General features: G+C 46.2%; 1 protein-coding gene across 1 annotated transcript in view; it reads left to right on the forward strand.

Moving 5' to 3' along the window:
- DNAJC11 (DnaJ heat shock protein family (Hsp40) member C11) overlaps positions 1–20,635 on the forward strand; it is a 242,072-nt gene that overhangs the window by 210,141 nt on the left and 11,296 nt on the right. The window contains 4 exon segments of the mRNA XM_077458259.1: positions 6,311–6,427; positions 8,703–8,858; positions 11,143–11,212; positions 17,124–17,181. Coding sequence (XP_077314385.1) covers positions 6,311–6,427; positions 8,703–8,858; positions 11,143–11,212; positions 17,124–17,181 — 401 coding nt within the window.

Consider the following 20,635-nt stretch of genomic DNA (forward strand, 5'->3'; position numbering starts at 1 on the left):
ATAATCTGACCGTGTGTGGGCTCCATCGGACTGTTTCCGTCGGAATATCCAACCGACAAAGTTTTTGAGCTGGGCTATAAAATTTTCCGACAACATGGTCCGATGGGACTTTGTCCGATCATGTGTAGAGAATTCCGATCAGACAAAGTGCCACGCATGATCAGATCAAATTCCTAGACCAAAGCTATTGGCTACTAGCCTGAATGTAGTCCCGTCGTAACTAAATTACAGTCATCACGTTACGAACGATCAGATTTTCCGACAACTTTGTCCGACCGTGTGTATGCAACACAAGTTTCGGACAAAATCCGACGGATTTTGTTGTCGGAATGTCCGACCCGTGTGTACAAGGGCTTACAGTGAAAGGGAACTCTGCGAGGTCCGATGTAAAAGGGGAACTCTGTGGACTCTGATGTAAAGTGGGACTCTTGTTGTTAACCTCATATGATTAGAAATGTTATTTAATAGCAAAATAATATGTATAGTTTACGCTATAAAAAAAAAAAGAATTGCTGTACGCTGCTAAAGTGTTCAGGTTTGATTTGAAGAAAAGGTGCCAACCCTAGCTGTGGGCCTTGTGCCCTGGGCTAAATGCCAACCATTATGTTGTCTTGCCCCCTTCATGAGCTACAGCCACTGCTACTGTGCAACACTTCAGGTTCTGTCTAAACAGAAATTACATTTCAGAACAACTAATAATGGACTTAATATTATAAACGCATGATCAAATGGCATTAAGGAGATGTGACTGCTATTCACATAGCAGAGCAAACTCACATAAACACCACAAGACAAATCAAGTGCCTTCAAAAGTCCATGGTGGCATTGAGCTGTGGACCTGGCCTGGCGCCCAATCTTTGGCCTGAGGGCCACATATGACGTTTAAAGTGTGGCCCTTGAGCCCCAGCAGTCAATACAGGGAGCATTAAATCAATGACTGCTGGGGTCAAACGGCCGTATTTTAAACACCAAAGGGCCATATGTGGCCAAAGATTGGGCGCCACGTCCTTCTCTCAAAGTGTCAGTGTCAGATTGCCCACTATAGTATCGCTGTCCCGCTATAAGTCGCTGATCGCCTCCATTACTAGTATAAAAATTTTTTTTAAATTTCAGTATATATACACTAGGGGTGCAACAGATTGTCACCAATCCGTGATCCGAACGGGTCACCCTGTTCGGATCGACACACGCCGCTATCCACGGAGCGCTCCTCGGCCTTAGGAAAGGCCATGGCTTCGGCCCAGCTCCAGAGCGACGCCCATCTTTGTACACCCGGCGGTCGTTTTACAATGTGATCTCCCCTCTGTGTACTGATCTGTACAGTGGAGGGGAGAGATTGGATGGCAGCAGTGCTGTGGGCTGGATCTGTAGTGCCCACAGCGCTGCTCTGTGACAATTGCAGTCACAGCCATCCCTCCATACCCTGCCAATACCCTGCCAATACTCTGCCATACCCTGGTAATACTCTGCCATACCCTGGTAATACTCTGCCATACCCTGGTAATACTCTGCCATACCCTGGTAATACTCTGCCATACCCTGGTAATACTCTGCCATACCCTGGTAATACTCTGCCATGCCCTGCCAATACCCTGCCATGCCCTGCCAATACTCTGCCATGCCCTGCCAATACTCTGCCATGCCCTGCCAATACTCTGCCATGCCCTGCCAATACTCTGCCATGCCCTGCCAATACTCTGCCATGCCCTGCCAATACTCTGCCATGCCCTGCCAATACTCTGCCATGCCCTGCCAATACTCTGCCATGCCCTGCCAATACTCTGCCATGCCCTGCCAATACTCTGCCATGCCCTGCCAATACTCTGCCATGCCCTGCCAATACTCTGCCATGCCCTGCCAATACTCTGCCATGCCCTGCCAATACTCTGCCATGCCCTGCCAATACTCTGCCATGCCCTGCCAATACTCTGCCATGCCCTGCCAATACTCTGCCATGCCCTGCCAATACTCGGCTATACCCAGCCTTTCCCAGCCAATATTACAGTGGGGAGATTGTGGATATTGCAGTGGGGACTATATGGTGGTGGAATTTTCAAAGGTTTTTGCAAATTCAATTATTATTTGCTGATCCGTGACTCTGGTCCGATCCGTTTACTCTGATCCGAGGAACGATCGGATCCGTGAGTTCTTTGATCCGTTGCACCCCTAATATATACCATAGTTTGTAGATGCTATAACTTTCGTGCAAACCAAACCAAAAACGCAGCTTGAGGTCTTTTGTACCAAAAATATGTAGCACAATACATAATGGTCTAAATTTTATGAAGAGATGTATATATATTTTTTTTAAATACTTCTTTTTTTTTTTTTTTATTGGATGTTTTATAGCAGAAAGTAAAAGATATTTATTTCTTTTCAAAATGTTCAGTCTTTTTTTTTGTTTATAGCGCAAAATATAAAAACCGCAGAGTAGAGCTGCATGATTCTGGCCAAAATGAGAATCTCAATTTTATTTATTTTTAGCTTAGAATAAAGATCACGATTCTCGTGGCATAATTTTAATCTTTCACATTGTACAAAAATTCAAAAATAAATCGGGCTAACTTTACGGTTTAGTTTTTTATTAATTCATTAAAGTTTATTTTTTCCCCAAAACATTGCATTTAAAAGACCGCTGCACAAATACAGTGCGACATAAAATATTGCAACAACCGCCATTTTATTCTCTATGGTCTCTGCTAAAAGATATATAGATATCTATATATATAATGTTTGGGGGTTCTAAGTATTTTTCTAGAAAAAACTACTGATTTTAACTTGTAAGCAACAAGTGTCAGAAAAAGGTTTAGTCTTTAACCACTTAAAGGGGTTGTAAACCCTCAATGTTTTTCACCAATGCATTCTATGGATTAAGGTGAAAAACCTGTGATGCAGCAGCCCCCCCAGAGCCCCCCTTTTACTTGAGCCTGGTCTTTCCAGCGGCGGGGACAAGCACACCAGCTCCAGCCAGTGTCTGGGGTCCTGATTGGATAGATTGAGAGCAGCGCAGCTATTGTCTCCTGCTGCTGTCAATCAAATCCAATTACACAGGGGCGAGTCCTGCTGTCTGTGTCAATAGACGCAGCAGCAGGACATGGGAGCACGCCCTCACGAGTCCTCCGAGGTATAACGTTTGTTTTTTGTTTTTTTTTTGTTTTTGTTTTTTAATCAAACCTTTAGTAATCCTTTAAACTAACCTCGTTTACACACCAAAGTTCATCTCTTTGATCTAAAACAGGGGTAGGCAACCTCGGCTCTCCAGCTGTTTTGAAACGACAAGTTCCATGAGACATGGCAAGACCCTGACAATCACAGGCATGACTCCTAGAGGCAGAGGCATGATGGGATTCGTAGTTTCACCACAGCTGGAGGGCCGAGGCTGCCTACCCCTGATCTAAAAGAACAGAAGATACAATGTTTCTCTTTATTTCTGTGATAAATTTGGCAGGCTTTTTTTTTTATTTTATTTTTTTGACAGCTGTTAGCAGTGAGCAGAGAAGTGTTTGCACTGAATCGGGGAAATGCTGTGTTAAGATCGTGGGGGGATAGCGATCTCCATTCTTTAACGATTAATCGTGCAGCTCTACCACAGAGGCGATCGAATACCACCAAAAGAAAGTTCTGTTTGAAAAAAAAATGAGAGATAGATAGATAGATAGATAGATAGATAGATATAGAGATATATATATATATATATATATATATATATATATATATATATATATATACATATATACATACATATATATACATTATATATATTGAATTTGCATACACCGCTGCATGACCGTGCAATTGACAGTTAAAGTAACACAGTGCCTAAAAGCAAAACAATGGCCTGGTCATAATGGGGGGGGGGGAGGGGGGTAAGCCGCCGTTCACACCGGTGCAACTTGTCATGCGATTTGACAGGTCCGAGTCGCACCGGATTGTTGGCAATGGAACTGTTCTTATTGGTTACGACCCAACTTTGCGGTGCCTCACTGATTATTTGTCAAAGCCGGTCCTGCGCTGTTTTTGGTCATTTCAGGTGCGACTTACATAGACACCTGTGCAAGAAGTCGCACAAATGTCAGCCGAGTCGCACTGGCACGCGTCTTAGAAAATGTGCGAATTTCAGGTGAAGTCGCACGATTTCATAGTCTGATTTGGTGTGAATGGGGGGGGGGAGGCTAAATCTTCCGCAGTTCAGGGGGTTGAGGAGATGTGACTGTAGTGCCCATATCAAAAAATTCAAGCCTTTCCTTTACTTTCGCCCTGAAGTCTGATTGGCTACTGTGCGCAGAACATTCTGGTTTCTCTTGAGCCAAAAAGTCGCTATTTCAGCAGCCAGCCTCGTATTCCTCCGACGTGGGAATAAAACAAACGTATGATTTATCTGTAATACAGAGTATCCCCCCCCCCCCCTCGTCCTTGTTACATGGCATTTCCCGACCTTTTATTTATCCAGCTTTCATTGCTGTAGTTGAGGCAGATATACGAGATTGGAAGAGGCTTTATCCTCCAAGTCGCATACCGGCGGTGAAGGAGCGTGACATCTGGGGATTAGTCCTTGCTCGCAGTGTGCTATCAAACCGCTCACTTCATCACGCCGTGTCAAGGCTGCGAAAACGAGAATGGAAACTGTTACCTTTTTTTTTTTTTTTTCCCCCCCCCTCCCCATCGCTTTCTCCCCCTGTACAGCGATCGATGTGCTGACAGTGAATTATGAGCCTATTGCAATCCAATTAGGATTAACCCTGTGGTGATCTACTAATAATGCCCTGATTATTGTCTCACTACACCGATTGATTCATTTTGTTGTTTAATCCTCTCGAGTGTCAGAAGGGTAAGCAGAGCAGGCAGGTGCCCGGGACTCCCGGGACACTGGATATTGAACCTGTCCCGCTCCGAGGGACTTGGGTGCATTCAGAGCGCATCACCTGACCCCCAAAAAGCACAACAACATTTAATCGATGACATTTCTTCACATGTCACTTGTGCTTGAGAGGACTCTGGGCAAAAATTATGTTTTTTAAAACTGAACTAAACTTTTTACTTCCTCTTTTAAGTGGTTAAAGAGGAAGTAAACCCTGATGGGTGTTACTTCCTCTTTGATTCCCTGCAAAGGTAAAGCATAATGGGCTACTATGCTTCGCATCGCATCGCTTCGCATAGTAGCCCATTATGTGTCACTTACCTGACACAGGAGCCAGCAAAGTCACCGCTGTCCCCTGTTGTTCCGAGCATCCATCTTCTTGGTGGGTCTCACTGCTCGGGCGCTGTGATTCGCCGGAGCATCGATGACGTCACTCCCGCGCATGCGCACGGGAGCCGACGCTCGCGGCGTATCGGCGCGATCTGCGGCTTGCCCAGTGCGCCTGCCTGCCTCTGTCTACGGCTCATGCGCCGTAGACAGCATTGGCCGTCTTCGGGTAAATATCTCCTAAACCGTATAGGTTTAGGAGATATTTCTTGGACCTACAGGTAAGCCTTAAAAGTGGTTTGTAAGGGTTTACAACCACTTTAAAGAGGAAGTAAACCCTGATGGGTTTACTTCCTCTTTTTTTCCCTGCAAAGGTAAAGCATAATGGACTACTATGCATCGCATAGTAGCTCATTATGTGTCACTTACCTGACACAGGAGCCAGCGAAGTCGCCGCTGATCCCTGTAGTCCGCCGCGTCCATCTTGCTGGTGGCGTCTCGCAGCTCCGACCAATGACAGCGGCGCAACCGCGATGACGTCACTCCCGCGCATGCGCACGGGAGTCGCGCCTCGCAGCTCCGTTGCTGTCATATGGCGAAGCCGCGATGACGTCACTCCCGCGCATGCGCACGGGAGTCGACAAATTTGGCAAATCCATTTTTGGATTTGCCGCATTTAGTGCGCCTGCGCGCCGCTGTCTACGGCGCATGCGCCGTAGACAGCGGTGCCCATTTTCGGGCAAATATCTCCTAAACCATATAGGTTTAGGAGATATTGCTTGGACCTACAGGTAAGCCTTAATCTAGGCTTACCTATAGGTCCAAGTTGTTTGGAAGGGTTTACTTCCTCTTTAAGGATAACACTGGTACTTGTAGACCCCACAAGGTGCCATATTTTGGCAATATTGGTACCTTAGAAAAAATTGTAAGCCAGGTCAGGTTCATTTTATAGTTTATCTGGTGGGGGATGTGCATGACTACTACTAAGAGGACCTTGTCAGTTCAGGGCAAAGTGTCCGCATCCTGTGTGGGCCCACTGGTACCTCTTCTATGCTCTTCCACCTCTTTGGGCAGAGTTGGCTTTTAACATGACTTTTTTACCCCTTTTTTTTTTTCCTTTTTTAGGGCTGGACTTTTCGGGACCTTGGTTGAGTACGGAGCAGAGAGGAAAATTTCCAGGCACAGTGTTTTAGGAGCCACGGTCAGCATTGGCGTGCCGCAGGGGGTGTCTCTAAAGGTCAAGTAAGTCTTCACAGCTTTGTGAATTACCGCTGCCCAAAAATCTAGAACTACAAGTCATATTTGCACCTCGGTGTAGGCGGCAGATGCTGCAGTTTGTATTCCACAAAATGTGGGTGAGGTGTGACATCGCCGCCTTGCTTCGCCCACCTAGGCCCAACGAGGCTTTACCTGTAGGTAAAATGAGCATATCCGAAACCTGTACGGTTTAGGAGATATTCACTTTGCATGCAGCCTCTGACGTCAGCGGCGCATTTGCGCTGTGAAAGTTTGGCTGAAGGTCTGGCAGACGCTGCCGGACCTCGCCAGAAAGAAGTCTCTTCCGTGCGGGTGCGGCTCCGGTCACTCACATAGCGCCATCCCCGCGAATCTGGAAAACATGCTGAGGGTGAGGGGTAATGTCGGCTCCCTCGGCGGTGACCGGGATCAGCTGCCGATGCCTCATTCTAAGTATTTCATAATGGGCTAGTATGTGGTGCATACTAGCTCATTATGCCTTTTGCCTTACAGGGTTTAAAAAAAAAAAAAATGTTGTGCGGGTATACAACCGCTTTAAGGTTTGACATGTTGGGTATCTATTTACTCGGTGAAACCTCGGCTTTTATATTTTACCCCAAAAATTGGGTCATTTTCATTTAAATGAGTACATTTTGTATTTTGTGTATTTTTTTTTTTTTACTGAAATGTTCCTAAACCTTTGTGGTAATATACAGTAGTGTATTTAGGTTTTGTGCTGCCCTAGGCCTGACTAAACTCGTGCACCCCCTAATTTAAATATGACCCACCCCTTCCTGTCAAGGCCACACCCCTTGCTGTTTAAGACCCACCCTGAAATTTTCTGGTGGGGACACTATTTCTGAGGGCCTGGTGGCAATGGATTCCCGTAATTTGCATAGATTTCCTCTCACTTCCTGTTTTCGCTATGGGGCAGGAAGTGAAGGGAAATCTCTGCAATGGGACAGGGATGGTAAAAAAAATAAACTGACAGGGGCTATAACCCTCCCTTACTCTATCCAAAATGATAAAAAAAAAAAAAAAAAAGTGTTGCCTATAGTTCTACTTTAAGCACAAATTTCTGATAATCTTATGGAGAGGACTAAGAAGATTTAACCATGCAATTGGTGCAGCAGAAAACATATAGCATAGGGAGGAAGGTTTGTGGTCCAGGATGATAGGAAAGTCACAATTAGACTGCCCCCCCCCCCTAGTTGCGTAATGCTGGCTGCCTGCATACCGAAAGCAGGTGCTATATGGGGGCGCTAGACTTATTTGCCTCTCAGCTCAGTCCGCCCCATAAGACTGGCGCTACACTAACAGCGCAAGCCAGGGGTGTCTCTTTCTGTGCTGCTCCCCTGCAAAGTGCCCTAGGCCTGGGCCTTGTCAGCCTAGCCCAGCATACAGCGTTGGCTGCCCCCCTCCCCCCCCCCGCACAGTGCTGCCCTAGACCAGGATACAGCATTGGCTGCCCCCCCCTGCAAAGTGCTGCCGTAGGCCAGGGCCTTGTCGGCCTAGGCCAGGATACAGCGTTGGCTGCCCCCTGCACAGTGCTGCCCTAGGCCAGGGCCTTGTCGGCCTAGGGCAGGATACAGCATTGGCTGCCCCCCCCCTGCAAAGTGCTGCCCTAGGCCAGGGCCTTGTCGGCCTAGGCCAGGATACAGCATCGGCTGCCCTACCCCCCCCCCCCCCCCCCCCACCCGCACAGTGCTGCCCTAGGCCAGGATACAGCATTGGCTGCCCCCCCCTGCAAAGTGCTGCCCTAGGCCAGGGCCTTGTCGGCCTAGGCCAGGATACAGCATTGGCTACCCCCCGCAAAGTGCTGCCCTAGGCCTAGGCCTGGATACAGCACGGTAATATAAAAAATTGAAACTACCACTATTTTATTCTGCTTTCAGAAAATATATCATGTTTTGGGCGGGTTTTATGTAATCTTCAGGCCTAAAATGATGATTTTGTAAGCATGTGTGCAAAAAAAAAAAATACAAAAACCGTGGAAGGGCTAAGGAACGTTCTGCTTTGGCTGCTTTTGCTCACTCCAGGCCAGCCAGGAGCCGGTAATGGAAGGCGGAGGACCAGCAGCATAAAATGAACGGTCTTGTTGTGGGGGGGGGGGGCGCCCATCCAGCGGCGGCGTATCACAAGGCGGGAGATAATAGATGTGTCAAGTGATGCACTCCGGGGTCAGATGAGATCCAGCATGTATAAATAATGGATTTTTTCCCTCGCTGGGCCGCCAGCAGACTCCTTGCATTAATCTATTCTTCCTCTTCTTTTGTTCTAGGTTGAATAGAGCCAGCCAGACATATTTCTTCCCTATCCACCTGACTGATCAGCTCCTACCCAGCGCCGTGTTTTATGCCACCATCGGGCCCCTGGTTATCTATGTGGCCATGCACCGGCTTATTATCAAGCCGTACCTGGAGGCGCAGAAAGAGAAGTAAGTACATAGCAGCCGCCCTGCCAATATTTCCTCCAGACGGGCGTCGGGCGCGTCTCATGGATCGGGGCGTTGATTCATCAGGTATTTGTTATCGAACCGGCCAAATCATTTTACGGGGGAATGTTTTTTTTTTTTTTTTTTTTTTTATTTGTGTATCAACCAAGGAAACAAATGAGATTTTATTTGACGGCCTGGAGGACGGGAAGCGGTGCAACATACAATAAATGTATCCAAAGCCTTCTTAAAGCGATTTATAAAGCGATGGCATTTTATAAAAAAAAAAAAAAAAATTGCTAATATTTTCTACCTATCTGCTCTTTTATGACTTTGCACAGAGCAGCCCTCCTTTTCTGGGGTACCCGCCAATGCTCCTGCCCCCCCCCCCCCCAAGTGCCCTCCATAGCACACCACTTGCTATGGGGGCACTCATGCAGGCTGGCTCTTTGTCTCTGCATAGACACACAGAGCTCAGCCCCGCCCCCTGCTCCCCTTCACTGGCTGTGATTGACAGAAGCGGGAACCAGTGAGGAGAGAGGTAGTGGAGAGCATTTGCTCGACGGCACAGCGCTGAGTTAAGAGGTTCAGGTGAGTATAAGGGGGGGGGGCTACATGCAGAAAGTTTTTTTTGTTTTTTTTTTACCCTAATGCAGGGGTCTCCAAAACTTTTTAAACAAAGGTTACTGTCCTAAAGACTTTAGGAGGGCAAGTGGGATTAGAAAATGTTTTGGGCTTGGTGGGCAGTGGGAATCAAAACATTACATAGCGCTTGTGGTCAGCAGGAGGAGGAATAGTGCCCCGATCGTCTGTACTGGTGGAAGAAATGGTGGCCAATCATCGAAATTAGTGAGAGGAATAGTGCCCCATCTTTGGTGTCAGTGGGAGAGATAGTGCCCCATCATTCCTCCTACTGACACCAATGATGGAGCACTATTCCTCGAACTGAAACCAATGATGGGGCACTATTCCTCCCACTGACACCAATGAAGGGGCACTATTCCTCCCACTGACACCAATGATGGGGCACTATTCCTCCCACTGACACCAATGATGGGGCAGCACAGTGGTGTAGTGGTTAGCGCTTTCACCTAGCAGCAATAGGGTCGCTGGTTCAAATCCCGACCACGACACCATCTGCCTGGAGTTTGCATGTTCTCCCTGTGCCTGCGTGGGTTTCGTCCGGTTACTCCGGTTTCCTCCCACACTCCAAAGACATGCTGGTAGGTTAATTAGACCCTGTCTAAACAAAATTGGCCTTAATATGTGTATGTCAATGTTGTATGTGTTTATAAGCGTGTCAGGACCTTACGGGGTAAAGGACAACACAAAGTCGCAGATGGACTCTGGTGGCAAGAAAGCGCCCTGAAGCATAGGTAGCGCTATACAAGTCACTCACTCACTATTCCTCCCACTGACACCAATGATGGGGCACTATTCCTCCCACTGACACCAGTGATGGGGCACTATTCCTCCCACTGACACCAGTGATGGGGCACTATTCCTCCCACTGACACCAGTGATGGGGCACTATTCCCTCCCACTGACACCAGTGATGGGGCACTATTCCTCCCACTGACACCAGTGATGGGGCACTATTCCTCCCACTGACACCAGTGATGGGGCACTATTCCTCCCACTGACACCAGTGATGGGGCACTATTCCTCCCACTGACACCAGTGATGGGGCACTATTCCTCCCACTGACACCAATGATGGGACACTATTCCTCCCACTGACACCAATGATGGGGCACTTTTCCGCTCACTGACCCCAATGATGAGGCAAACCTTATTCCTCTGACAATGATGGGGCGCTATTCCTCCCACTGACACCAATGATGGGGCACTATTCCTCCCCACTGACACCAATGATGGGGCACTATTTCTCACACTGACACCAATGAATGGGGCACTATCCCTAACCATAGGGGAGTTGTGTAATTTATTTACATCAAAGGACCACCAAGCCTGCGCCATTATCTACTCCCACTGGTCACAGTACCGCTTCCCTAAACTTTGAAGGACCATAAACAGGTCTTTTTGTTTAAGAAGTTTTGAGACCCCAAAAAACCTGCAGATAAAACATACATATGCGGAGCTTTAATAACATGGGGTGGGAGTGGGTTTGGGGGGGATTTATCTGGAATTGGGTTTAAAATGAGGCGCCACCTCTTTTGTTGTCTGGGTGTTGGAAGGATCTGGCTGTGCCTCTTAGAAATGATTTGCTGTGGGTGGCCGGATCTCCCGGGGTAATCGTCTCCTCGTGTTTCTGTCTCAATGATTAGGGAGCTGGAGAAGCAGTGGGAAAGCTCGGCGTCGGATATATTGCAGAAAAAGCAAGAGGCGGAGGCAGCTGTGAGTATTTCATTTACATAATACACTTACATAATACTGTAATGTAAATATCGCAGTGATAAAACGCCAGGGGGAAACGCAATAAAGAGAACCTGTCACCGAGGTCCCCATTACAACTCTATTGCTGAAACTTTTTATTTATATTTTTGAAGCAGAGACCCTAGGGCAGTGATGGCGAACCTTGGCACCCCAGATGTTTTGGAACTACATTTCCCATGATGCTCCACTACACTGCAGAGTGCCCGAGCATCATGGGAAATGTAGTTCCAAAACATCTGGGGTGCCAAGGTTCGCCATCACTGCCCTAGGGAATAAAATGACGATCGTTGCAATTTTTTTATGTCACATGGTATTTGCGCAGTGATTTTTCAAACGCAATTTGGTAAAAGAAATACTTTATAATTAATTTTTTAAATAAAACAATTTTTACCCGATTTTTTATTTTTTTTTATATAATGTGAAAGATGATGTTATGCTGAGTAAATAGATACCTAACATGTCACGCTTTAAAATTGCGCACGCTCGTGGAATGGTAACAAACTACAGTACTTAAACTCCATAGGCGACTTTGTTAAACACCTTTGCAGGTTACCTCTTTAGAGTTACAGAGGAGGTCTAATGCTAGAATTTTTGCTCTCATTCGAATGTTCGCTGCGATACCTCACATGGGCGGTTCAAACACCGTTTACATATGCGCGTGCGACTTGCATATGTGTTCGCTTTTGCGTGTGTAACCACAGAGGGATGGGGACGCTTTAACTACTTGCCGACCAGCCGCAGCAGTTTTACTGCCGCAGGTTGGCTCGGCTGGGCAAATCAACGTTGCCTTAGGTCGCTTCCCATTGTGGCCACTAGAAGGCGCACGTGCCCGCGGCTCGCCACCAGAGCCGATGCGAGTGCCCGGCGGGCGCAATGACCACCGGGCACCCGCGATTGCTTGTGACAGAGCGAGAACCGGGATCTGTGTGTGTGTAAACACACAGGTCCCAGCTCTTTCAGGGGAGAAGAGACTGATCGTCTGTTCCTACAAAGTATGAACAACGATCTGTCATCTCCCCTAGTAAGTCCTATCCCCCCTTCAGTTAGAACACACTGAGGGAACAGAGTTAACCCCTTGATCGCCCCCTGGTGTTAACCCCTTCCCTGGCAGTGACATTTTTACAGTAATCAGTGCATTGTTATAGCTCTGATCGCTGTATAATTGTCAATGGTTACAAAAATGTGTCCAATTTGTCCGCCGTATTATCGCACCCCCGATAAAAATCGCAGATCGCCACCATTACTAGTAAACAATAAATGATAATAAAAATACCATAAATCTATCCCCTATAACTTTTGCGCAAACCAATCAATATACGCTTATTGCATTTTTTTTTTATGTAGAAGAATACATATCGACCTAAACCAAGGAAAACATTTTTAGTTTTTATGAAAAAAAATAATAATAATAATAATTGGAAGTTTTCCCAATAATATATTATAGCAAAAAGTTAGATGTTGTGTTTTTATTCAAAATTGTTGCTCTTCTTTTGTTTATAACGCAAAAAATAAAAACCGCAGAGGCGATCAAATACCAACAAAAGAAAGCGCTGTGTGTGGGGAAATAAAAAAAGACGTCACTTTTGTTTGGGTACAGTGTCGCACGACCGCGCAATTGTCAGTTAATGCAACGCAGTGACGTATCTCGAAAAAAATGGCCCGGTCATTGAGCAGCCAAATCTTGAGGGGCTGAAGTGGTTAAAAAAAAAAAATCTTTATTTATTTTTTATTTTTTTTCACTGCCCCTTTAATTTTTTCTGCTTGAGAAAGAATTCCGGCAGCTCATTAGAAAGCCGGTTGCATAAAAAAAAAAAAAAAAAACACGGTACCAGGCTTATTGCTGATCTCTTCAGCCATAACACTTGCAAGCCTGCAACGTGTGTATGTATGTATATGTGTGTGTATATATATATATATATATATATTACATAGTTAGGTTAAAAAAAAACACAAGTCCATCTAGTTCAATCATAAACCTATTGCGGTCGACAAGGGGTTAATTCCTGTGGCGATGAGCTGGAGGGGGTGGGGCTTTCAGCTTTTAGGCTGGGTTCACACTGCTGCGGGGGGAGATCCGGATGGGATTCGCACCCGCACTGCAGTGCAAATCACATCCGATCTCCGTAGCGATGCGAGTTCAGCCATACAGATAGTATGGCTGAATTCGCATCGCTCCCGCAGCAAACTCGCACGGGACCCTTTTTTTGGTCCGCAGCAGAATCGGATCGCATGGGGGTTCACACCATGCGATCCGATTCCTGTGCGAGTCTGCAGATCGCACTGCGATATGCGGACGGATCTGGGGGTGTCATTAACATTTCATTGACACTCCCAGCCGCCCGCATAGGGCAGTGTGAACTGCCGGCGGGAGGCATGCGATGCGGGAAAACGCCGCGGATTCGCGGCGTTCCCGCATCGCTGTGGTGTGAACCCGGCCTTACTCTTTCACTGCCACTTTTGCATATTTTTTTTTTTTCTTTTATGCACACCCTTTATAAAAAAACATTTTTAGACATAAAGATTTGTTAAAATCCCCAAAACTTATTTCTCTGAGTTCATTGGTGGACACAGCTCTTCTGATTTTTTTTTTTTTTTTTTTTACCATAGGGTTATAGCGCTATAACCCCATTGCCAAGAATCAGAAGGGCTGTGTCCATCAATGGGCGGCACAGTGGTGTAGTGGTTAGCACTCTCGCCTAGCAGTAAAAAGGGTGGCTAGTTCAGATCCCAACCACGACTCTACCTGCCTGGAGTTTGCATGTTCTCCCTGTGCCTGCGTGGGTTTCCTCCGGGTACTCCGGTTTCCTCCCACCCTCCAAAGACATGCTGGTAGGTTAATTTGCTTCTGTCCAAAATTGACCCCTAGTATATAAATGGGGACCTTGGATTGTGGGCTCCTTGAGGGTAGGGACCGATGTGAGTGTGCAATGTACAGGGATAGGGACAATTGTAGACACTCAGGTTGGACTGGTGTCTTTATTCAACCTTACTAACTATGTAACGAACTCGGAGAAATGGATTTTACCGTGAGTAACAAAAAAAAAAAAAAATCCCCTGATTTTCAAAAAGCAGAGACTCAAAAATAAAATAGTGGTAGTTCTATTTTTTTTTATGTCACATGATATTAGTTCAACTGTTTATCAAGCACAAATTTCAGTTAAAAATATACCGTAGTTTGAGTGACTGTAAACAATTACCTTGTAACACCCCATTCAGTTTAAAATAGAAATGAAAGGCAAAACATTTTTATATAGATATTTACAAAAAATTATACTTTTTTTCACTCTTTTATAAGTGATCAAATTCCCTCTGTTCTCAGCTGCATAAGAGCTGAGGGGAGGAGAAGCAGCAGCACACTGAGCTTTCCAGTGAATGGCTGTGCAGCGGAAAGGGGGGGTGGTCAGGACAGGTCTGATCGATCATTGGAGGAGAGCAGGGGGAGTTCCCAGCATAGCTAGATGACTGACCACAGTGTGCTCTCCTGCTTGGTGTGGTCAGTTTTTAATAGGAAAGCAGAAGGACTGGCAGGAACAACAGGGATTTCACACAAAGGAAGCAATACAAAGAGGACAGGAGACTTTCTGATGCAAGTACATGGTACAGCAGCCGCATATCAGGAATGTGAAATGTTGTGCTTTAACTTCAGGGCGCACAAATGCAATAGATAACACAGGGTGGTTTATTTGTTAAAATATAAAAGATAAGGCTGTGTCGAGTAAGTAGATACCCAACATGTCAAGGCTGAAAATTGTTTGTGCCCCTTAAAATAGAGACAAACTTCAGTACCCTAAATCTTCCATAGGTAAAAGCCCCTACAGGCCATCCGTTTAGAGGTAACTGTGATCAATGGGCCTAAAATTATAGTTCCCACTCCCCTGTTTACAATATGTAACGTGTAGTGCAGTTGACATTTTGGTGCATAGGTACTGTCAACGCATTTGTTTATTTTGTATGTGGGGGCTCAAAATTTGTGGGGTTTTAATTGCTTTGCTATAACTTTTTTTATTTTTTAAACCAAACTTTCTTTTTGTAATAAGAAAGGGACCAAATGTGATACTATTTTGTTGTGACAGGTTCTCTTTAATGAGACATACAGAGTTTTCTTTTTTTAGACCCCTGATGTCTCATCTTCCCTCCATTGAAACTAATAGGAAAGTGACAGCTGAACCCGGAAGTGATGTTACTTGTTAGAGGAGATCGGCAAATGAACGTTTTCTGGTCTCCCTCCCCTCTACCCAGTGGCACCTGCCATGCTGGTCCCAGGTCCACAGGTAGGACAGTGGAGGCTGGAAAATATGGTGGAGGAGGCCTATGCGGGGGACAAACGTACTGTTGGTTTATCAGATTTGGACGTGTGTAAAATGCCCCACTCCTGCTGATGTAAGCTGCAAAACAGTTAAGGTCACTTCTCATCCAAATGTCTTTTATACATACACCTAAGGCCATGGGCACACCTGTAAAAATGCTGGGTACTGGTTCTTCCAATGAAGGGTACTGTTAATGCTACAGAATACAAAAAACATTCTAGCCCAGGAGGTCTCCAAACTGTCTAAGCAAAGGGCCAGTTTACTGTCCTTCGTACTTCAGTGGGGCCGGATTGTGGCCAGTGGGAGAAGAAATTGCCTCGGCATCAGTGGGAGTAGCCAGTGTCTTGGGCTTGGGACTAAAAGAAATTACAAAGCACCTTTGATCAATAGGCGTGCCCCATGAATGATAGTGGGAGAAATCCTGCCCCAACATGTGTGGTGACCCGTCGTTGGAAGGAGTGGTGACCCGTCTTTGGGGTCGGTGGAAGGAGTGGTGACCCGTCTTTGGGGTCGGTGGAAGGAGTGGTGACCCGTCGTTGGGGTCGGTGGAAGGAGTGGTGACCCGTCGTTGGGGTCGGTGGAAGGAGTGGTGACCCGTCGTTGGGGTCGGTGGAAGGAGTGGTGACCCGTCGTTGGGGTCGGTGGAAGGAGTGGTGACCCGTCGTTGGGGTCGGTGGAAGGAGTGGTGACCCGTCGTTGGGGTCGGTGGAAGGTGTGGTGACCCGTCGTTGGGGTCGGTGGAAGGAGTGGTGACCCGTCGTCGGGGTCGGTGGAAGGAGTGGTGACCCGTCTTTGGGGTCGGTGGAAGGAGTGGTGACCCGTCTTTGGGGTCGGTGGAAGGAGTGGTGACCCGTCGTTGGGGTCGGTGGAAGGAGTGGTGACCCGTCGTTGGGGTCGGTGGAAGGAGTGGTGACCCGTCGTTGGGGTCGGTGGAAGGAGTGGTGACCCGTCGTTGGGGTCGGTGGAAGGAATGGTGACCCGTCGGTGGAAGGAATGGTGACCCGTCGGTGGAAGGGGTGTTGACCCGTCGTTGGGGTCGTTGGAAGGGGTGTTGACCCGTCGTTGGAAGGGGTGTTGACCCGTCGTTGGGGTCGGTGGAAGGGGTGTTGACCCATCGTTGGGGTCGGTGGAAGGGGTGTTGACCCGTCGTTGGGGTCGGTGGAAGGGGTGTTGACCCATCGTTGGGGTCGGTGGAAGGGTTGTTGACCCATCGTTGGGGTCGGTGGAAGGTGTGTTGACCCATCGTTGGGGTCGGTGGAAGGGGTGTTGACCCATCAATGGTGCCCCAAGAGCTGGATGAAGGCAAGCAAAGGGCCACATCTGGCATGTGGGCTGCAGTTTTGGAGATCACTGTTCTAGCCCATTTAACGCTTCCAACCTTGTAACAACAGTGTAGGGAAGGTGCCTTTTTTTTTATTATTTTTTACATTAATTGGCCTACCACTCTCACATTTTCCTTCGCCATGCTTTTATCCCCCACTTATCCACAGCATTTATCTACCTTTCCTTTCCCTCCCCTGCTGTACTGTGATATTTAGTTCTAATTCTCACTTTGTTTTACTCAGGTACGTTTAATGCAGGAGTCTGTACGGAGGATAATTGAGTCTGAAGAATCTAAAATGGGTAAATCCAGTATATATTTTATCCCCTCCAAGAAGTGACCATAAACAGCCCAATCCGGTTCAGGGCTTGGCTGAGGCTCTGGCTCTTTATGGTGACATGTTACACCCAGAGAATTTCCTCTTTATTACATATTTATAAAGCGCTGACCATTTATGCAGCACTTTACCTATTGAACATTCACATCGATCCCTGTGTGAAGGAGCTCAGAATGTCAGGTTCCTAGCTCGCATGCATACCTACACGCACACATAATGGGGCCAATTTAGACAGGAGCCAGTTAACCTACCAGCATGTCTTTGAAGTACCAGGAGGAAACCCATGGAAGCACATGGAGAACATGCAAACTCCAGGATCGATATGGTCCTGGTAGAGACTAGATGCCACTAGAAGTGCCAACCACTAAGCCACTGTGCTTGCCTACCTTTTTTTAGTGATGCGGTGCAGCTCACGGCAATGGAAGGTATTGGGTTATCACGTGTTGCAGAGCAATCAAGGCTGGGACAAGGGGTAGGACAGGAGGGCACTGTAAATCAAAGGGGAAATGGACGCAGGGCAGTACGCCCATTCTATTCTGGTGTGGGAGGGGGTGCAATTGTGCATCCTTGCCCTGGATGACCCTGTCCCAGCGCTGAGTGCAATGCCTGTGTGTTCCAAGCATAGAACCTGCTTGGTCCCCCATCTGTGGCCTGCTGAGTGCCTGGCACCAGGTAAACAAAAGCTTCTTCCAGAGCCAGCCACATTCTACTGGAAGTATCCTGGCTGGGGTTCAAACCAAGGACCCCAGTGCTTTGGAAAGTCTTTGTGCTGGAGGGTCCAAAGCTTAGCCGCCATCATTGGCAAGGGGAGAGGAAGTAACTGGACCGCCCTTGTGCCACCTCCGTCCAGGTGAATTGCCTGGTTAACACTGATGCATCCGAGCACAGACAGAAGAATATCTGCTGATCAGCTGTGGCCAATCACAGCACAGAGTTCTGCGTTTACAAACACACACACACAGCACAGAACAATTTAGCTCTTTTCTTCTCCCTGAAATCAACTCTGAGTTCAGGGGAAAAAAGCCAGCCAGATCCTGTAAATAAAAGCAGCACAGAGACACTTGTTAGACACACAGTTAACCCCTTGATTGCCCTTCTTTTCGCCCCCATCACTCATTAGTGTCTTTACTACATTGTAATCACTGTAGAAGTGTCACTAGCGATGTTTGTGTCAGTGTCCCTCTCAGCCAGTATTAGTTAGCACCAGCTTGGCCGCCACAATATCGCAGTCCCACTATAAATCGCTGATCACCTCCATTACTAGTATGGAAAGATTATTAATGTGGCCTCTGGTAATAAATAAAATATAAATACAATAGAGACTGCACCATCATTCAGAAATGGAATATTAAAGAAACTTGGGAGCCTAATTCCCAGTTGGGCTACCAGGGAGGGCAATTGGACTATCACGGTACAATAAAAAAACAATACAGATGAAAATCATCACAAAAATGTACAAAGATTTACAGATGATTTTATTGATGCCAACAGAATAATCATCATTTACAAAAATAAAAGCGTAGTAGCGGTATATGAATTATGACCAATAGGTAATCACAAATGTAATTTTCCTCAACTAGTTTCGCAGACAATAACCGCTTCATCAGGAGGTCATCTGTGATTGGATCAAAAAGCATTGTCATAATCAAAAGGTAAAGAAATCAAATCTTTTCATATAGCATCAAACAAATATAATAAAAATGAAAAGTGGGGGGGGGGGAGAGAGCTGAGCTGCTTATCCATGTCCCAGCAGGAATCCAGCGTGGAGCGCTACCACCTAAAGTATGGTCTCCCCCGGTGACTCGGGGGAGCCAAAAGTTGACGACTGGAGTCTAGGTAAAAGGTAAAATAAATAGGTATGTTGTAGACTATCATCATTTACAAAAATAAAAGCGTAGTAGCGGTATATGAATTATCACCAATAGGCAATCACAATAAAGCAGTTGATCACAGATGTCATTTTCCTCAACTAGTTTCGCGGACAATAAGAATTTGGATTAGAATTTGGGTCTATAGTCTACAACATACCTATTTATTTTACCTTTTACCTAGACTCCAGTCGTCAATTTTTGGCTCCCCCGAGTCGCCGGGGGAGACCATACTTTAGGTGGTAGCGCTCCACGCTGGATTCCTGCTGGGACATGGGTAAGCAGCTCAGCTCTTTCCCCCCCCCCTTTTTATTTTTATTATATTTGTTTGATGCTACCCTGTTTCCCCTAAAATAAGACCTAGCGTGATTGTCGGTGTTGGCTGCAATATAAACCCTACCCCCCAAATAAGCCCTACTCTGTTTCCTCAAAAATAAGCCCTACCCTGAAAAGAAGACCTACAAGGACTTTAACTGGGGCTTATTTGGGGGGGGGGGGGTAGGGCTTTTATTGCAGCCATCACCGACAATCACACTAGGTCTTATTTTAGGGGAAACAGGGTATATGAAAAGATTTGATTTCTTTACCTTTTGATTATGACAATGCTTTTTGATCCAATCACAGATGACCTCCTGATGAAGCGGTTATTGTCCGCGAAACTAGTTGAGGAAAATGACATTTGTGATTACCTATTGGTGATAATTCATATACCGCTACTACGCTTTTATTTTTGTAAATGATGATTATTCTGTTGGCATCAATAAAATCATCTGTAAATCTTTGTACATTTTTGTGATGATTTTCATCTGTATTGTTTTTTTTATTGTACCGTGATAGTCCAATTGCCCTCCCTGGTAGCCTAACTGGGAATTAGGCTCCATTAGTAGTATAGCGTCTTTAGCTGTGTATATTCCAGTGTATATCCCATGGTTTGTAGATGCTAGAACTTCCACACATGCCAATTAACCCCTTCACGCCTAAGCACAATTTTGCATCTTTTGACATTTGTTTGTAAAACCGAACATATCATCACAACTACCTTGTGTATCCAGGTCGATAATATATATATATTTTTCAGGACAAATTGGGCTTTCATTTGGTGGTAAACGGTAACGGATATCTCCTGATTTTCTTTTTAACATAACAAAAAAAAAAAAAAAAAAACTGTCCCAAAATATAGTAAAAAAAAAAAAAAAAACTTTTTTTAATTTTATCTGAATACTTCTTGCTATTATAATAATTTACCACCAATGTACAACCCGAAATAAATTCTGATGATTGCAGCGATACCACGTAGGTGTATGTAGCCTTTTCACACCTAGACCGCTCCGCAGTCGCAGTGAAGCACAGCTTTTTTTTTTTTTTTTTTTTTTGCGGCACTGCAGAGCCACTTAGCCGGCGGGAGTGGGGCGCTTTTAACCCCCAAAGAAGGGGTTAACAAGAGATTAAAACGCTGAATCGCTTCGACAGCGCTGCCCATTCATTTCAATGGGCAGGGCGTTTTGGGAGTGGTGTATATAGCGCCCCCAAACTGCTCCAAAGATACTGCTT

Source organism: Lithobates pipiens, unplaced genomic scaffold (assembly GCF_037356315.1).
Source record: "Lithobates pipiens isolate NorthernLeopardFrog02 unplaced genomic scaffold, aLitPip1_a1.2 Scaffold_27, whole genome shotgun sequence".
Taxonomy (NCBI): Eukaryota; Metazoa; Chordata; class Amphibia; order Anura; family Ranidae; genus Lithobates; species Lithobates pipiens.